The sequence below is a fragment of the Doryrhamphus excisus genome, linkage group LG14 (genome assembly GCF_037039965.1).
Source record: "Doryrhamphus excisus strain RoL-2023G ecotype Guam linkage group LG14, RoL_Dexc_Guam_v1.1, whole genome shotgun sequence".
Lineage (NCBI taxonomy): Eukaryota > Metazoa > Chordata > Actinopteri > Syngnathiformes > Syngnathidae > Doryrhamphus > Doryrhamphus excisus.
In genome coordinates this window covers 10299556-10312215 of record NC_136370.1, presented here as the reverse complement: position 1 = coordinate 10312215, position 12660 = coordinate 10299556, and the positions used below count along the sequence as shown (strand labels likewise).

At 39.5% G+C, this 12660-nt stretch overlaps 1 protein-coding gene across 5 annotated transcripts in view; it reads left to right on the top strand.

Moving 5' to 3' along the window:
- Positions 1 to 12660, top strand: part of alk (ALK receptor tyrosine kinase) — a 266664-nt gene that overhangs the window by 187338 nt on the left and 66666 nt on the right. For all 5 annotated transcript variants that reach the window (XM_058091041.2, XM_058091039.2, XM_058091042.2 and 2 more), the window contains 2 exons: positions 6210 to 6341; positions 11951 to 12085. In XM_058091041.2, coding sequence (XP_057947024.2) covers positions 6210 to 6341; positions 11951 to 12085 — 267 coding nt within the window. The remainder of the gene's footprint in view (positions 1 to 6209; positions 6342 to 11950; positions 12086 to 12660) is intronic.

The following is a 12660-nucleotide window of genomic DNA, read 5'->3' as shown; positions in this document are numbered from 1 at the left end:
TTGACACACCTGACAATGATGACAAGAGGTTGTAAATAAACATGTGTGCACCAGTGAGGTGATTCTCCCATACACAGAAAGGAATAGCAACACATGTGAGCTGTGCTTTATATCTTACATTAAAAGCTGCAGACTCTGCTAACAGGTTATGGGCCCGTAGCAAACAATTTAGTGGATGTGCCAGATGAAAATCACGACATCTGCAGCAAGCACCTGAAGAACAAGTGGAGGTAATTGCAAACAACATGAGCAGAAAGGAGAGCGACGCGGTGCCCAAATTTATGCACCTGCTTACTTTTGTGTAAATAATTATTGCACACTTTGTGTGAATCCTACAAACTTCATTTCATTTCCCATATATCACTGTGTTCGTCTGCTATATTATATATGATATATGAAATGGCTGATCCCAACAACTACTGATTTCAAGGAAAATCTTAAATCTTAAAAAAATTATTAGGGGTGCCCAAGGTTTTTCAGACCACTATATAATGTGTATGTGTACTGTACATAGCTTTAATGCAACACATTACTAAAATCCACACACTGATTTCCAGGTTTTTCAGACACGTGTACTAAATGTAATTGTCGTCAAGCTCATGTCATTTTAACATCTGGTGTCGCCTGTGGATGTCATTTAATGAACCAACGAATGAACAAAACTACCGCTGGGATTATGTCATTGACTTACAATGTAGTATATACATAGGGAGAAAATAGTTGGAGAACTGAATTGCTGTGAAATACCCTAGTGCCCATAATTCTGCTGAGGGAACAGAGATTGCGTCAGAGAGCAAACTCACTCATATTAATGCTGAATATCCGTTCATTCATTCATTTTCTACCGCTTATCCTCACAAGGATTGCAGGGGGTGCTGGAGCCTATCCCAGCTGTCTTTGGGCGGGAGGCGGGGTACACCCTGGACTGGTTGCCAGCTAATCACAGGGCACATATAGACAAACAACCATTCACACTCACATTCATACCTATGGACAATTTGGAGTCGCCAATTAACCTAACATGTTTTTGGAATGTGGGAGGAAACTGGAGTACCCGGAGAAAACCCACGCATGCACGGGGAGAACATGCAAACTCCACACAGAGATGGTCGAGGGTGGGATTGGACTCAGGTCTCCTAGCTGTGAAGTCTGCACGCTAACCACTCGACCGCCAGCCTCAGCCCCAATGCTGAACTCACCAAATTAAGTTTTTAAGTCTACAAATGTAAGAAGTTTAGCAATGCATATTTGAATAATTATGTTATTACATTTAAAGAGGAAGTTCAGATTCTCTTGTCAATGACCAATCATCACTTATATACAATGTCATAAATAATTAGAGGACATTTTCTAGGATACTATTTGTGGGTGTCTGGCTCTCTCGTCCTTGATATTAATAATTTGCACATGACCATGTAATTTAATTTAAAAGTATGTGATTGTAATTTAAAATGAATGATAGAATATGTTAAAATTAGAAAAAGGCTCATTTCGCAGGTTCAAACAATGACAAGTGATGAATTGTCCTCTGCCTGCCTCTCCAACTACACAGCTTAATTGTCTTTTGTCTGTTGTTGCTAATTGCATTTAACTGCAAATACCGTATTTTCTGAAATTGCACCCTGTAGATTGATAATTTAGTTACATTGTTCACCTGAACCAATAAACACATCTCCATAAATAGACACTTGTCCCCCTAAAAGAATAACAGATGGTGCCTATGGGTAGCTGTAATTACCTTGATTGGAGCCACGTCTCCTCAAGGTATGGTTCAGTACCTAGGGTCACGGAGTATGCTGAGCCTATCCCACCTATCTTCGGGCGACTGGTTGCCAGCCAATCACAGGACACATAAAATAAAAGATTGCCTGGCTAGACAAAATTGAACAGTCCCAATGAATTACGCCTTACTACATGTTTTCAAAACAAGATTTCGGCGGTTTGAGTGCAGTTTACGTGTGGAGAAAAGGCAGAAACATAAATATACATACAGTATGCATACAATACAATACAGTACATTTTCAAAAAGACCCACATTTGTGCACAAATAGCCGCAGTCGGTGTGTCAGCAGCTGTAACCATTGACAATTATTGTGAGCTCTCGTTCTGTATTCCACCAGAGATTTGGCATCTGTTCAGAAGCTACCGTGCCCTCAAGTCTCCTTTCCTGCTCTTCTGCACTCAAACATCATTTACCTCACACCGCCAAGCCAACCCCATGAGCGCAATGATAACAAAACACCCAAACTCCCACAGACAATTCATTCCCATACCCAACCCCGGCCAACTTGCTTGTTCTCACAATATGATGTGTGACTTTAGGCCAAGATTTCAGCAGACATGTCAAGCCAAACCTATACATGCTCCAGGAACTAAAGGCCTCCCATTTTTCGATTTTATTCAAATGTCACTGAACTAATTTAAATTGATGAATTTACCGGTACATACCTTCCCCTTAGGTTTGTGGATAACTCTTCCTTTTTGTGATGGATTGTCTTACTTGCATGTAACTGAGAGGAACCCCACTGAATGCATAATGCATGTCTGAAGAGAATGCACATTGCAAGATGTCCAGACCCATGCAGATGGCTATAATTGCATCATTTTTGCAGACAAGTGTCACTGCATATTGCGTTTTATGCCATTCGAGGCCTTGAGCTTGTAAAAGATGAGCAGCATCACACACAGTTGTTCTAACCAATGGGGGGCGTTCATTGCCAAAGTCATTTACTCAGGCAAATGTGCTTTTTGGATTTTGAAGTGGGAAAAATCACTGAGACATTAACGCCATGAGTTAGAGTAAACATGGGTCCTCAGTGGTGTCTTTTTATCCAGTAATGAATGTAACCTCTCTATCTATCCATGCAGTTGATGGGGCTATTTCTTCAGCGCTATAAGGTATTTGACACAGTGCTTTCGAATAGGTATCATGAAAATATATGTCTAATATAACAATATTTAAAGAGAAACGATTATTTCTGTGCCACTTTCTGCTTTAAGTTAGAGTGGTAAAGTTTTCTGATAAGATTTGTAAAAGAATGTCACTTGGCAACACACACATGAATTCCATTCATCATAAAAACCCTATGACGATATCTGTCCTTATAAAAAACAAACAAAAAAAAAAAAAAGCACTGTCAGAACTTTAATTATATCCTTTGGGGATGCATTGGTTTTATACCCTTTGTCCCTTGTGAAAACAGTTGCCTAAAGAGCAAGGATTTTTGCATGGTATGGAACATGTTCTCAGTTTTAATACTAAAAACAGTGCTTGCGATCTCAACGTGGGTATAAAAAATGTATCTCCTTCTCCAATTATACACTTGCCATTCCTTGCCAGGTTGAACAATGTGTGAAAATATAAGTAAAGGAAAATCCAGAATGTTTGTTGGGACTCAATGGCATTTAGTGATGTGTTGATGTGACACTTTCTGGTAACAGCTAAGACAGACTTAAAAGTAAAGCTTGCAAATAGGATGGTGTAGAGTCTGCCAATAGATTTGTCACGTTGAGCAAAACAGTGTTTGATTTAAGACAATTTGATAGAAGCTAGTGATGAGTGAATGCTTTCAGATAACTTAATTCAATTATGGTTGCAATCTAAAGGGTGGTCCTCATTTTATAACATTGCTTGTTTTGATGTTACGTGGTTTTGAATGATTAAAACAGTACAAAAGAGATAGAACTAGTTACGTGCATGCAGCGGAAGGATACCAAGGAAGGACCACATTAGTTATGTTCTTTTTAGTTAAATGTATATAAATCCCGATTTACACTCAATTTGCATCACAGTCATTGGAATGGATCTTTTTTTCATAACCCAAAGATGACCTGTAGTGTCAGTAGTACATAATAATTAGAACATCTCCACATCCGTGGGATGTTCCATATGATCTTCAAACTGAAATGAATCACAATATTTATCACGTTCCTCCATGAATGAAAAATACTTAATGTGGTCAGATCGGAATTGGACGTAGGAGGACTAAATTCACATTTAGCTGGCTATTTTTGACACAAGGCTCGATACCCGCCATCCAAATCCATGCACTCTCGTCTGATTTCGGATGACCTTTGCAATAAAAATGAAAAGAAATTAAAATGAAATAAAAATATGAAAAATAAAAACTAAAAAAATGAAAATATTAGATTAGATTCAGCTCCAGAACTCTTTGATTTCTATTGCCATTGTGACACAACCCTTGTTTAAGAACCAAAAATATGCCTCACGGACATTATTTAAGACATACTGCATTTAAAGACTAAAATGTATAGGTACTCACCATTAACGAACGATAATCTAAGATAATTGCTGGACCGATGAAACTGCAGTCTACCGAGCTGTACCAAACTTTTGCGTCATAGCACAAAGGCAACTCATTGGTGCATTCAAGGACTACTGAACAAAGTGCAAAATTTCAATGCTTGACAAAAAAAAAAACATTATCAGTGAAGCATAAAGACATAAACGTAAAATCGTGGGCTTTCTCACAGTGGTACAGTGGTTTGCTATGATAGAATAGAATAGAATAGAATAGAATAGGCTTGATTGTCATTGCACAGTTTGACGCAACAAAATTGGAGAGGTACTCCTCCATGGCAGTGCACACTTATAAGATACAAAATAGAATACCTTAGAAACAAAAATGACAAATAAAAACACATATACAAATAAAACTACTCATATAAAATGAATATGAAGCTAGTATCCAGTAACATGTATATCTGTATAAATATCTACATGAGGTAGAAAAGATAATAAAGAAATGCAGTGGAGCTTTGGGTGTGTGGTTGTTTGTTTGCAGTCCTTATGGCCTGGGGGAAAAAACTGTTAGCATACTTGTCTGGAACTTGATTTACCTGAGGTGCCTCCGAGAGGGCGGCAGGTTGAACGCGTGGTGGGCAGGTTGGGACGTATACAGTGTGACGGCGTTGGTTGTCCTCCAGCAAGGATTTGGATATGTTGTCCAGGGAGGGAAGCGAGCAGCCGGTGATTTTCTGGGCGGTGTTGATAACTTTCTGCACCTCCTTCCTGCGATGAGCTGTGGAGGCAGCATACCACACTATGTGAGCATGTTCTCCACGGCGGAGTGATAGAAGGCCAGTAACAAGGTTCCTGTCCAGGCTGTTCTCCCTGAGGACATGGAGGAAGTGGAAACCCTGCAGGACCTTCTTCACTTGGGCCGTGATGTTGTGTGTCCAGCAGAGGCCCTCAGAGATGTGGGTACCCAGGAACCTGAACCTCTGTGTTCTGTATGTGTTTCCTGATATCCACAGTCAAAAAAAATGTCAATGCTGAATCGCAAATGCACAGGAATCCCGTGTACTTCATATCACTGTCTGTAGAACCCATAGTTGTGTCAACATTATCTGTCATGTTATGGAAGCAGTCTTTATAAGGTATTTAACATCCACATCGGCCTACATGGCAAACAAATCCACGTATAACAGATCACGGCAAACTTGTCATTCATGATAAAAAATCTGTTTTTCACTTGAAAAGGGGGAATATCGAGGTGTTCATCAGTGAAATCTTTTTTTCCTCTCTTTTCTTTTTTGTGATCCGCTTCTGATGAATGGGGTGGAGATGTCCACGGTCTGAAAATATCACCTGTCTGATTTGCATGATATGCAAATGTAGGCAGGATACAACTGAGTTGTTTAAAATTATAATATTGAGTGTGTGCAAGACTGTGGAAATGAAAGAGAGCTCCAATTTTGCTACCTGCAAGAGTATCTGGGTCAGGTTTTTTTCTGATGAATACTGTACTCAAAGCCAGATGCTTATGCACACCCAGGCAAGCTATTTATCTTTGTACAAGGCAGCCTCAGGATTTCACACATGCTTTGCGGCCAGGACATAAATTAGCCTGTGTCACTGACTGATGTACTTCTGCAACAGAAGTGTAGAGTTTCTTCCATTTGTGAGATACATATGTTACCCTGAGCAGCTGATGTGTATTTTGGTGTTTGACATACGTATATTTTAAATCTTGCAAGCAACGAAAAACAAGAACATCATTAGGAATTATATTTCAAAACAAGATTTTATTTCTGTTGTTCTTTTGTTCATTGTGTAATGCAATTTTACCGTGATGCATTTATTTTACAATCTGTACTGCACTATGGTAACATTTTCGTTTATTAGAAACAATAAATGTCAACAAAATAATAATATTGGATGTTTCTTGCATGCAACTGTCTTTTAGCTTCCTCCCCGGGCCCTTCCATCACACTTAAGGGCCAATATCACTGTCACCAAGGACCTGGGATTCCACTGGACAAACTTTGTGACTTCAATACAGACTGTCCACATGGGGACGACGAGGGCGAGCGATGTCGTGAGTACATTATGATGTAGTAACCGAGAGACAATCATGTCTCTGCTGTCTGATGTTCATCTGTGTATTGTAACGCCTGACCTGAGAAGCAGCTTCACTAACGAAGCCAGTGATTCCTGCCTAAGAGATGGACAGTTGAGAGGCAGAGAAAGGCTCGCTTGGCAAGCAATCCTCACCCTTGGTATATTTCTGGATTGTTATTTCCGTCTTTTTGCACCTTCAATATCAGAAAAGCAAAAGTCACCCGTTTCAGTTAATCCTTTCTCGTATTGATTTTTTAATACGTTTAAAGAGAATTTTGGTTGAACTTAAATGGATGACTTGAAAGGTCCCATTGTCTTTGCAAGTGGTGCACTGCATCATCCCGAGAGAGGGTTTATAAAATTTATAAAATATATTAAAATATCAGACAGCAGTTCAAGACCACTGTAAACTATAGTCACAATCATAAACAGTGTTGTCTGAGTGTTATTTGTCAGTGCAGAATCTTTGATATAGCACTTGTACTGGATCTCATTAGACATGCAGTACCTTGGTTATTGTACTTAATCTGTTCCAGAAAGCCCACTCAAATGAAAACATACTCTTATCGAATACATTTTTCCCATAACAAATAAAGTACATTGTCAATTAATCAAAAAGTACAAAACATGTTTTGATAGTTTTACAATTTTAGTTGAACATGCAGAAAGCACTTTAAAATACATATATAGTCAGTCCTTGTCACATGCTGGAGCCTATCCCAGCTGTCTTCGGGCAAGAGGCGAGGTTCACCCTGGACTGGTCGCCAGCCAATCACATGGCACATATAGACAAACAACCATTCACACTCATGTTTATGTATTAGCAATGCAATATCTGTAGTAATATAATAGGAATGCGAACAAAGAGGTTTTGTGGTAGAAATACATTCACACTCACATTCATATCTAATTTGAACACAGTTCAACACAGTTGGACTCATGCAGTTTATTAATAACACGATGCATGCAATATTGTACACTGACCCGAAAATACTATATGCAAACTGATTCTGAGTCTGATTCTGATTCTGAACTGATGTAAAAACATGCTAAGCAGGACATATGTATGCTAACCAAGGTTCCACAGTACAGGTTTGTTTTGGCTGGCGAATGTATATTTAGAGACTAAATTTCAGTGTCACAAGACACAAGCCACTCTGCCTTGTATGCTTATTACTGCATGTCTGTATAAGAGTTTTTTTTTTTTCCCAAAACCTCCACTCACCTTTCTCCTTGTCATGTTATAGATGAACACAGTCGTATGAAGGTCTGCTGTCACTCACAGCTTTCATTCTGCCTATCCATCTATTCTTTCTGTATTAACCTTTATCCTCTGTGAATGAGGACAAGCCCCACTAATTTCAAGTTCACTGTCATATGTGTCTCTCACAGCTGGCTACACCACCTTAGGCAATGGATTTTATTTTCATCTCCATCACTCAACACAACGTCTCACAAAGTGAATCACTCTCTGATACCCTATTCACTGTGATCTATCTGTGCGTTTCCTGATGTTATCTAGTTAAGTCCTTCATAAGCTACACTGAGGCTAATTAACGGGAAAAAAAGGATGATCATAGCCTATGTCAATCGCAAAGACTTTCGACATAGGAGTAAAATTTTGGCCCTTCTCGCTCTACTACCCTGCCGCTGCAGCCTGGTGCATGAATTAATTCTGCTTTCTTTCAGTGAAAGCTTCATCGGGTTGATCTTTGTCAGTCAAAATTCTGGCAACACCCCACTGGTTTTCAACATATTCCTTCCAACTTCAGAGGTATACTACCGCCATCAAAGGGAATGCAAGCATACATTTTAAGTGGTACTACAAGATTCTTCCACATGTGACTTTCTCAACACTCAGTGAGGCAGAGGCTTTGTCTTTCCATTGCATTAGCTGGTGCTGATTGTGGTTATTAACTCCTCCTTATTGTTTATTATGCTTTGATAATTATTATGCTTTGCAAATAACAATGCGGGAAATGGACTATAAATTTCAAAACAACAAATATGGAGAGCTATGACCTGTTCAACTGTTGTTATGTTAACAGAAATAGGACAAGAAGCATGGAAAGTAATTGGACATGAGCTGACAAATAGTATACATTCTGAACTGAACTTTGACCTCAGCTATTATGTGCTTTAACAAGAAAAGTAATAATATTCCTGCTGCCTTAGTAACAGCAGTGGCAGTTGAGTTTTACATATCCAATTCACCTCAAGTCTGTGAATGCATCCACGCTGTGTTCTGACTGCTCATTGGATGAGGGGGCGAGTGGGGCCAGTGTGTGCAGTGAGACAGGGTGAGATATCTCCTGGCAGTTTTGCCTTCACTTTGGTGAATTGATTTGTATTTGTATGTGTAGTATTTTAGTATTTAGTAGTGTAGTAGTGTAGTGTATTTAAGTAGTGACAAGATGTCGTAAGATGAAATATTAGCACCTATAGCACAAGATTATGCACAAAGTGAAAATGCACAGCAGCAGAGCGCGAACGGTATTAAACTTCACATCTGTGCATTTACGTGCGGCATTAACATTTGTGAACAAGGAAGAACAGAAAATACACGTTTGTCTGTGCAGCATTGGAGAAATCTACGTCACACATGGTGTGTTCAGGGGCTTTCTAACATAGTCAGTGCATCCAGTCAACCAACAAAGGTACTTTTTAAGATTTCATGTATATTGTGTGCTAAATGAAAGCTGGTCTTTTTTAAATGGTGCCGTGACTAATTAGTACATTTTCTGAGCTGTATGAGCTTGTAATTTGGTTCGAACTGAATGCACTGATGAGTGTATATGCAGTTGGAAAATATGGCAGGGGATTTTTTTTTTTTTTGAGCGATGATTAAGGCACCATACACTATACAGACCATGCCATCATCAAGCAACACCGTTTCTCTGCACATCAATTACATGGCGGAGAATGCAGCGCAAACAAGCCAATGGGTTTTACACACTACAGCCGACTGAGCCAATGTGCGTACATTTATGAAGGGGCAGTTAAGGTGGACAGGCTCTTCTGTAGATTTCCTTTTCCAAAACAACAATTATATAATCATATATTAAAGGGTACCTTTAACTTTTCTAACCTATACATGTTGTTACAATGTTGTATTCTCGTGTTAAACTATGTCAAAGCGTCAGATAATGAGGTTTGCACATTTGGAAGTGAGCCCTGAAATACGTTTTACATGGCTCTTCACGCTCGACTGAACTGTTGCTGTAGCTGACGCCATTCCAATGTTAACAGGTCATGTTGAAAAATCCAAAAAGCATGCTGCAAGTAACAATTTATCAGTGTCCAAACTGTGTTTATTTGGTGTAAGTAATCGGACACAATGAACTCGGCAGCTATCCAGAAGTCCTCAGGAGTGTGACCAATCACAGCAGACTGTGCGTACTTAGACAAGGGCCGAAAATGAAATAAAATAAGGGAACCAGGAAATCCATGGAATCACTGCATCTGGAGGATCTACAAAGCTTCCACAGCTCAATACAAAGAGTCAATAATCAGCATAGGTCCCTTTTAATGAAGTAAATATATAAATTAAAGTGTGGTTATTGTGGTTTATGTTTTTTTAAGAATTCAGTAGTAGGGGATACATGACTTCAGGTACAGGGATTATGTGAAGGACTACTGGGCTGTGAAAAGTCCATCCATCCTCTATGCCACTTATCCTCACTACAGCCACTGGGGTATGCTGGAGCCTATCCCAGCTGAGAGGCAGAATGAAAATGTTTCAAGCAAGAGACTGTTCTCACATTTGCATATAAGGTTTTATACCGGGATGATGCATTTTCACCTGAATCTCAAATATGAAGATTTCAATATCACAAACATGCATTCTAAAATAGAATAAAACACATTTATTCTGAGTTGAAGGTGATTTTGGTCTCTGTGATGCGTGAATGTGAGGCCAAAGAAATGACTGATGAAAAGAAATGACTGATGTGGTAATTTTAGATAGTCATGGCGTTACAAACTCTGCAATCGCATTTAGATGCTGGCAGCAACCCTCTGCTAGTTTTGATGTGAACTAAATGAAGGGGAATGAAATTCAGTCAGACTATACAGAAGGAAATAAAAACTACCTTCATATCACAAGAACCAGCTTCTAATACTAAACACTCTTAAAGGGGAACTGTACTTTTGTTTGAAATTTTGCCCATCATTCACAATCCTATTGTGAACCATGAACACATATTTCTTTCCCTTTTCTGTGCATTTTAATATGAGCTACGTTACAACGGACTATATTGGATATACCTACAGTATACCTATTTTGACGTTAAAGCCCTCACAAAAAAACCCTAAAAGAAAACGGCAACAGTGTTCCATTTACATAACTGACTATTATTAACCAAGTTACAGTGATATTATTACAGTAGCAGCTAACATGACCATCTATTTTTATCGGGTGGACTAACACAACACGTAGCTAATCCCTAGTCATATTCACAGACAGAAGTGTGGAATATATATTTTTCTTAAAATAGTTAATATAATGTGTTTTTTACGCAAAATACACCTCATTTACCTTAATAATGGTCATATAATATCGATAATAATGGGGAAGATTTGGGTTTGAGTCTCCTCTTGGGCATCTCTCTGTGGGGTTTGCATGTTCTTCCTGTGCGTGTGTGGGTTTTCTCCGGGTACTCCGGGTTTCCTCCCACATTCCAAAAACATTCATGTTCACTTCAAATTAGATATGAATGTGAGTGTGAATGTGAGTGTGAATGACTTTGTCTATATGTGCCCTGTGATTGGCTGGTGACCAGTCCAGGGTGTACCCCGCTTCACGCCTGAAGACAGCTGGGATAGGCTCCAGCATACCCGCCATCCTCTCCGTGTGTCAAAAATATACAGGCATTTGTCTGTAAAAGTGGCTTGTCAGTGTAAAATGGAAAAAAAACATCAAAGATAAGTCTTTGACAATAGCTTTGATAATATTTTCTTCATATAAGTATTTGATTTATGCAGTCATTTACAAATATGACAGGGAAAATCTTGTTAGAAATGAGACAGTTTGCACTTTTTCCATGATGGCATTGTGGAAATGAGGCGAGACAGACCACACATTCACCTCCCCTGGTGGTTCCAGAGGGATGCATCTGATTGGCTACTCAAGTCACTAAAATATCAGAAGTAGTCAGCTGCCAAAAGGCTTCAGAGGCTCACGCCATTCACTTGATTTCCAACCCCAAAACACATGGTAGCACTACCTGACCGCTTTCATTTCCTCTCCATGGTCCCTCATCACTCTCCTTTTCAATTTTCTGTCTGTATTTCTAGTCTATCAAACTCCTCTATGTTCCACCCCCCCCCCCCCCCCCCCTCCCTCAAATTTCACCAACACGATGATACTTTTTGGACCATTATACTGCACACTCTAGCTGCACAATCTCTTCTTCACTGTGGCTCTCCTTCATTCCTATAGTATCCACCTTGTACTTATTCTCTCATTGACAGTACTTCCTTCCTCCCCATCATCTGCTCGGCCCCTGTCCAATCATTATATACTGCCCACCTCCAATCATCGTCTCTCTCTTCCCCTGATATATGCTCTCTCCTGTATCTCTCCAGGCCGCTTCCTCAATGGCAGCTACTGCTCTTTTGAAGAAGGCGAATACAGTTGGCAGTCAATAATGGGCCACGGTGTCTCTTGGAGAAGACTTCAGCCTTCAGCGAAGGCTACTAGACAGAGCTGCCCATCATCAGGTGACTCCCGCACATCTCCCCAGAGATCATCTGGTGAAGTCCACTTGGGTTTTTTGAGTGTGATATTGTGTTAAGATATGATTCCATCAAGTTTATCTCTGTGCCCTATTGTTTAAGTTAAACCCTTATCTGGCTTGTATGACATGCTGTGTAATTAGTGTGACGTCATTCCAGACAGATAAAGTCAAGTCTGTTCAAGGCATCAAAAAAAAAGTGTATTTTAAGATGCCTTTGTTCAAATTTCTACAACATGCAGTTTCGTATTTTATAGCGCACACATGTAACCGGCGTATCTGAGTGGACCTAACTACTGACACTTTTTCACTTGCATTGGACTTGCTAAGATTGCTTAAGCTCAGCTTGTCTCCACTTGCTTCACTTTGGGCAGTTGATTTACCCTTTCAAAATAAAGTCATCGTGTAGATAGAATAGGATCTGCTAACAAAAAAGGCCCTCCTGTATTTACATATCTGGTCAACAAATTTTATTTGCGAGGGGACAACAGTAAAAAATCGAAGCGATACGGCAAAGTGGAGACTGTGGAGTAAAAGTGAAGGCACAACATCAGGGCAAGC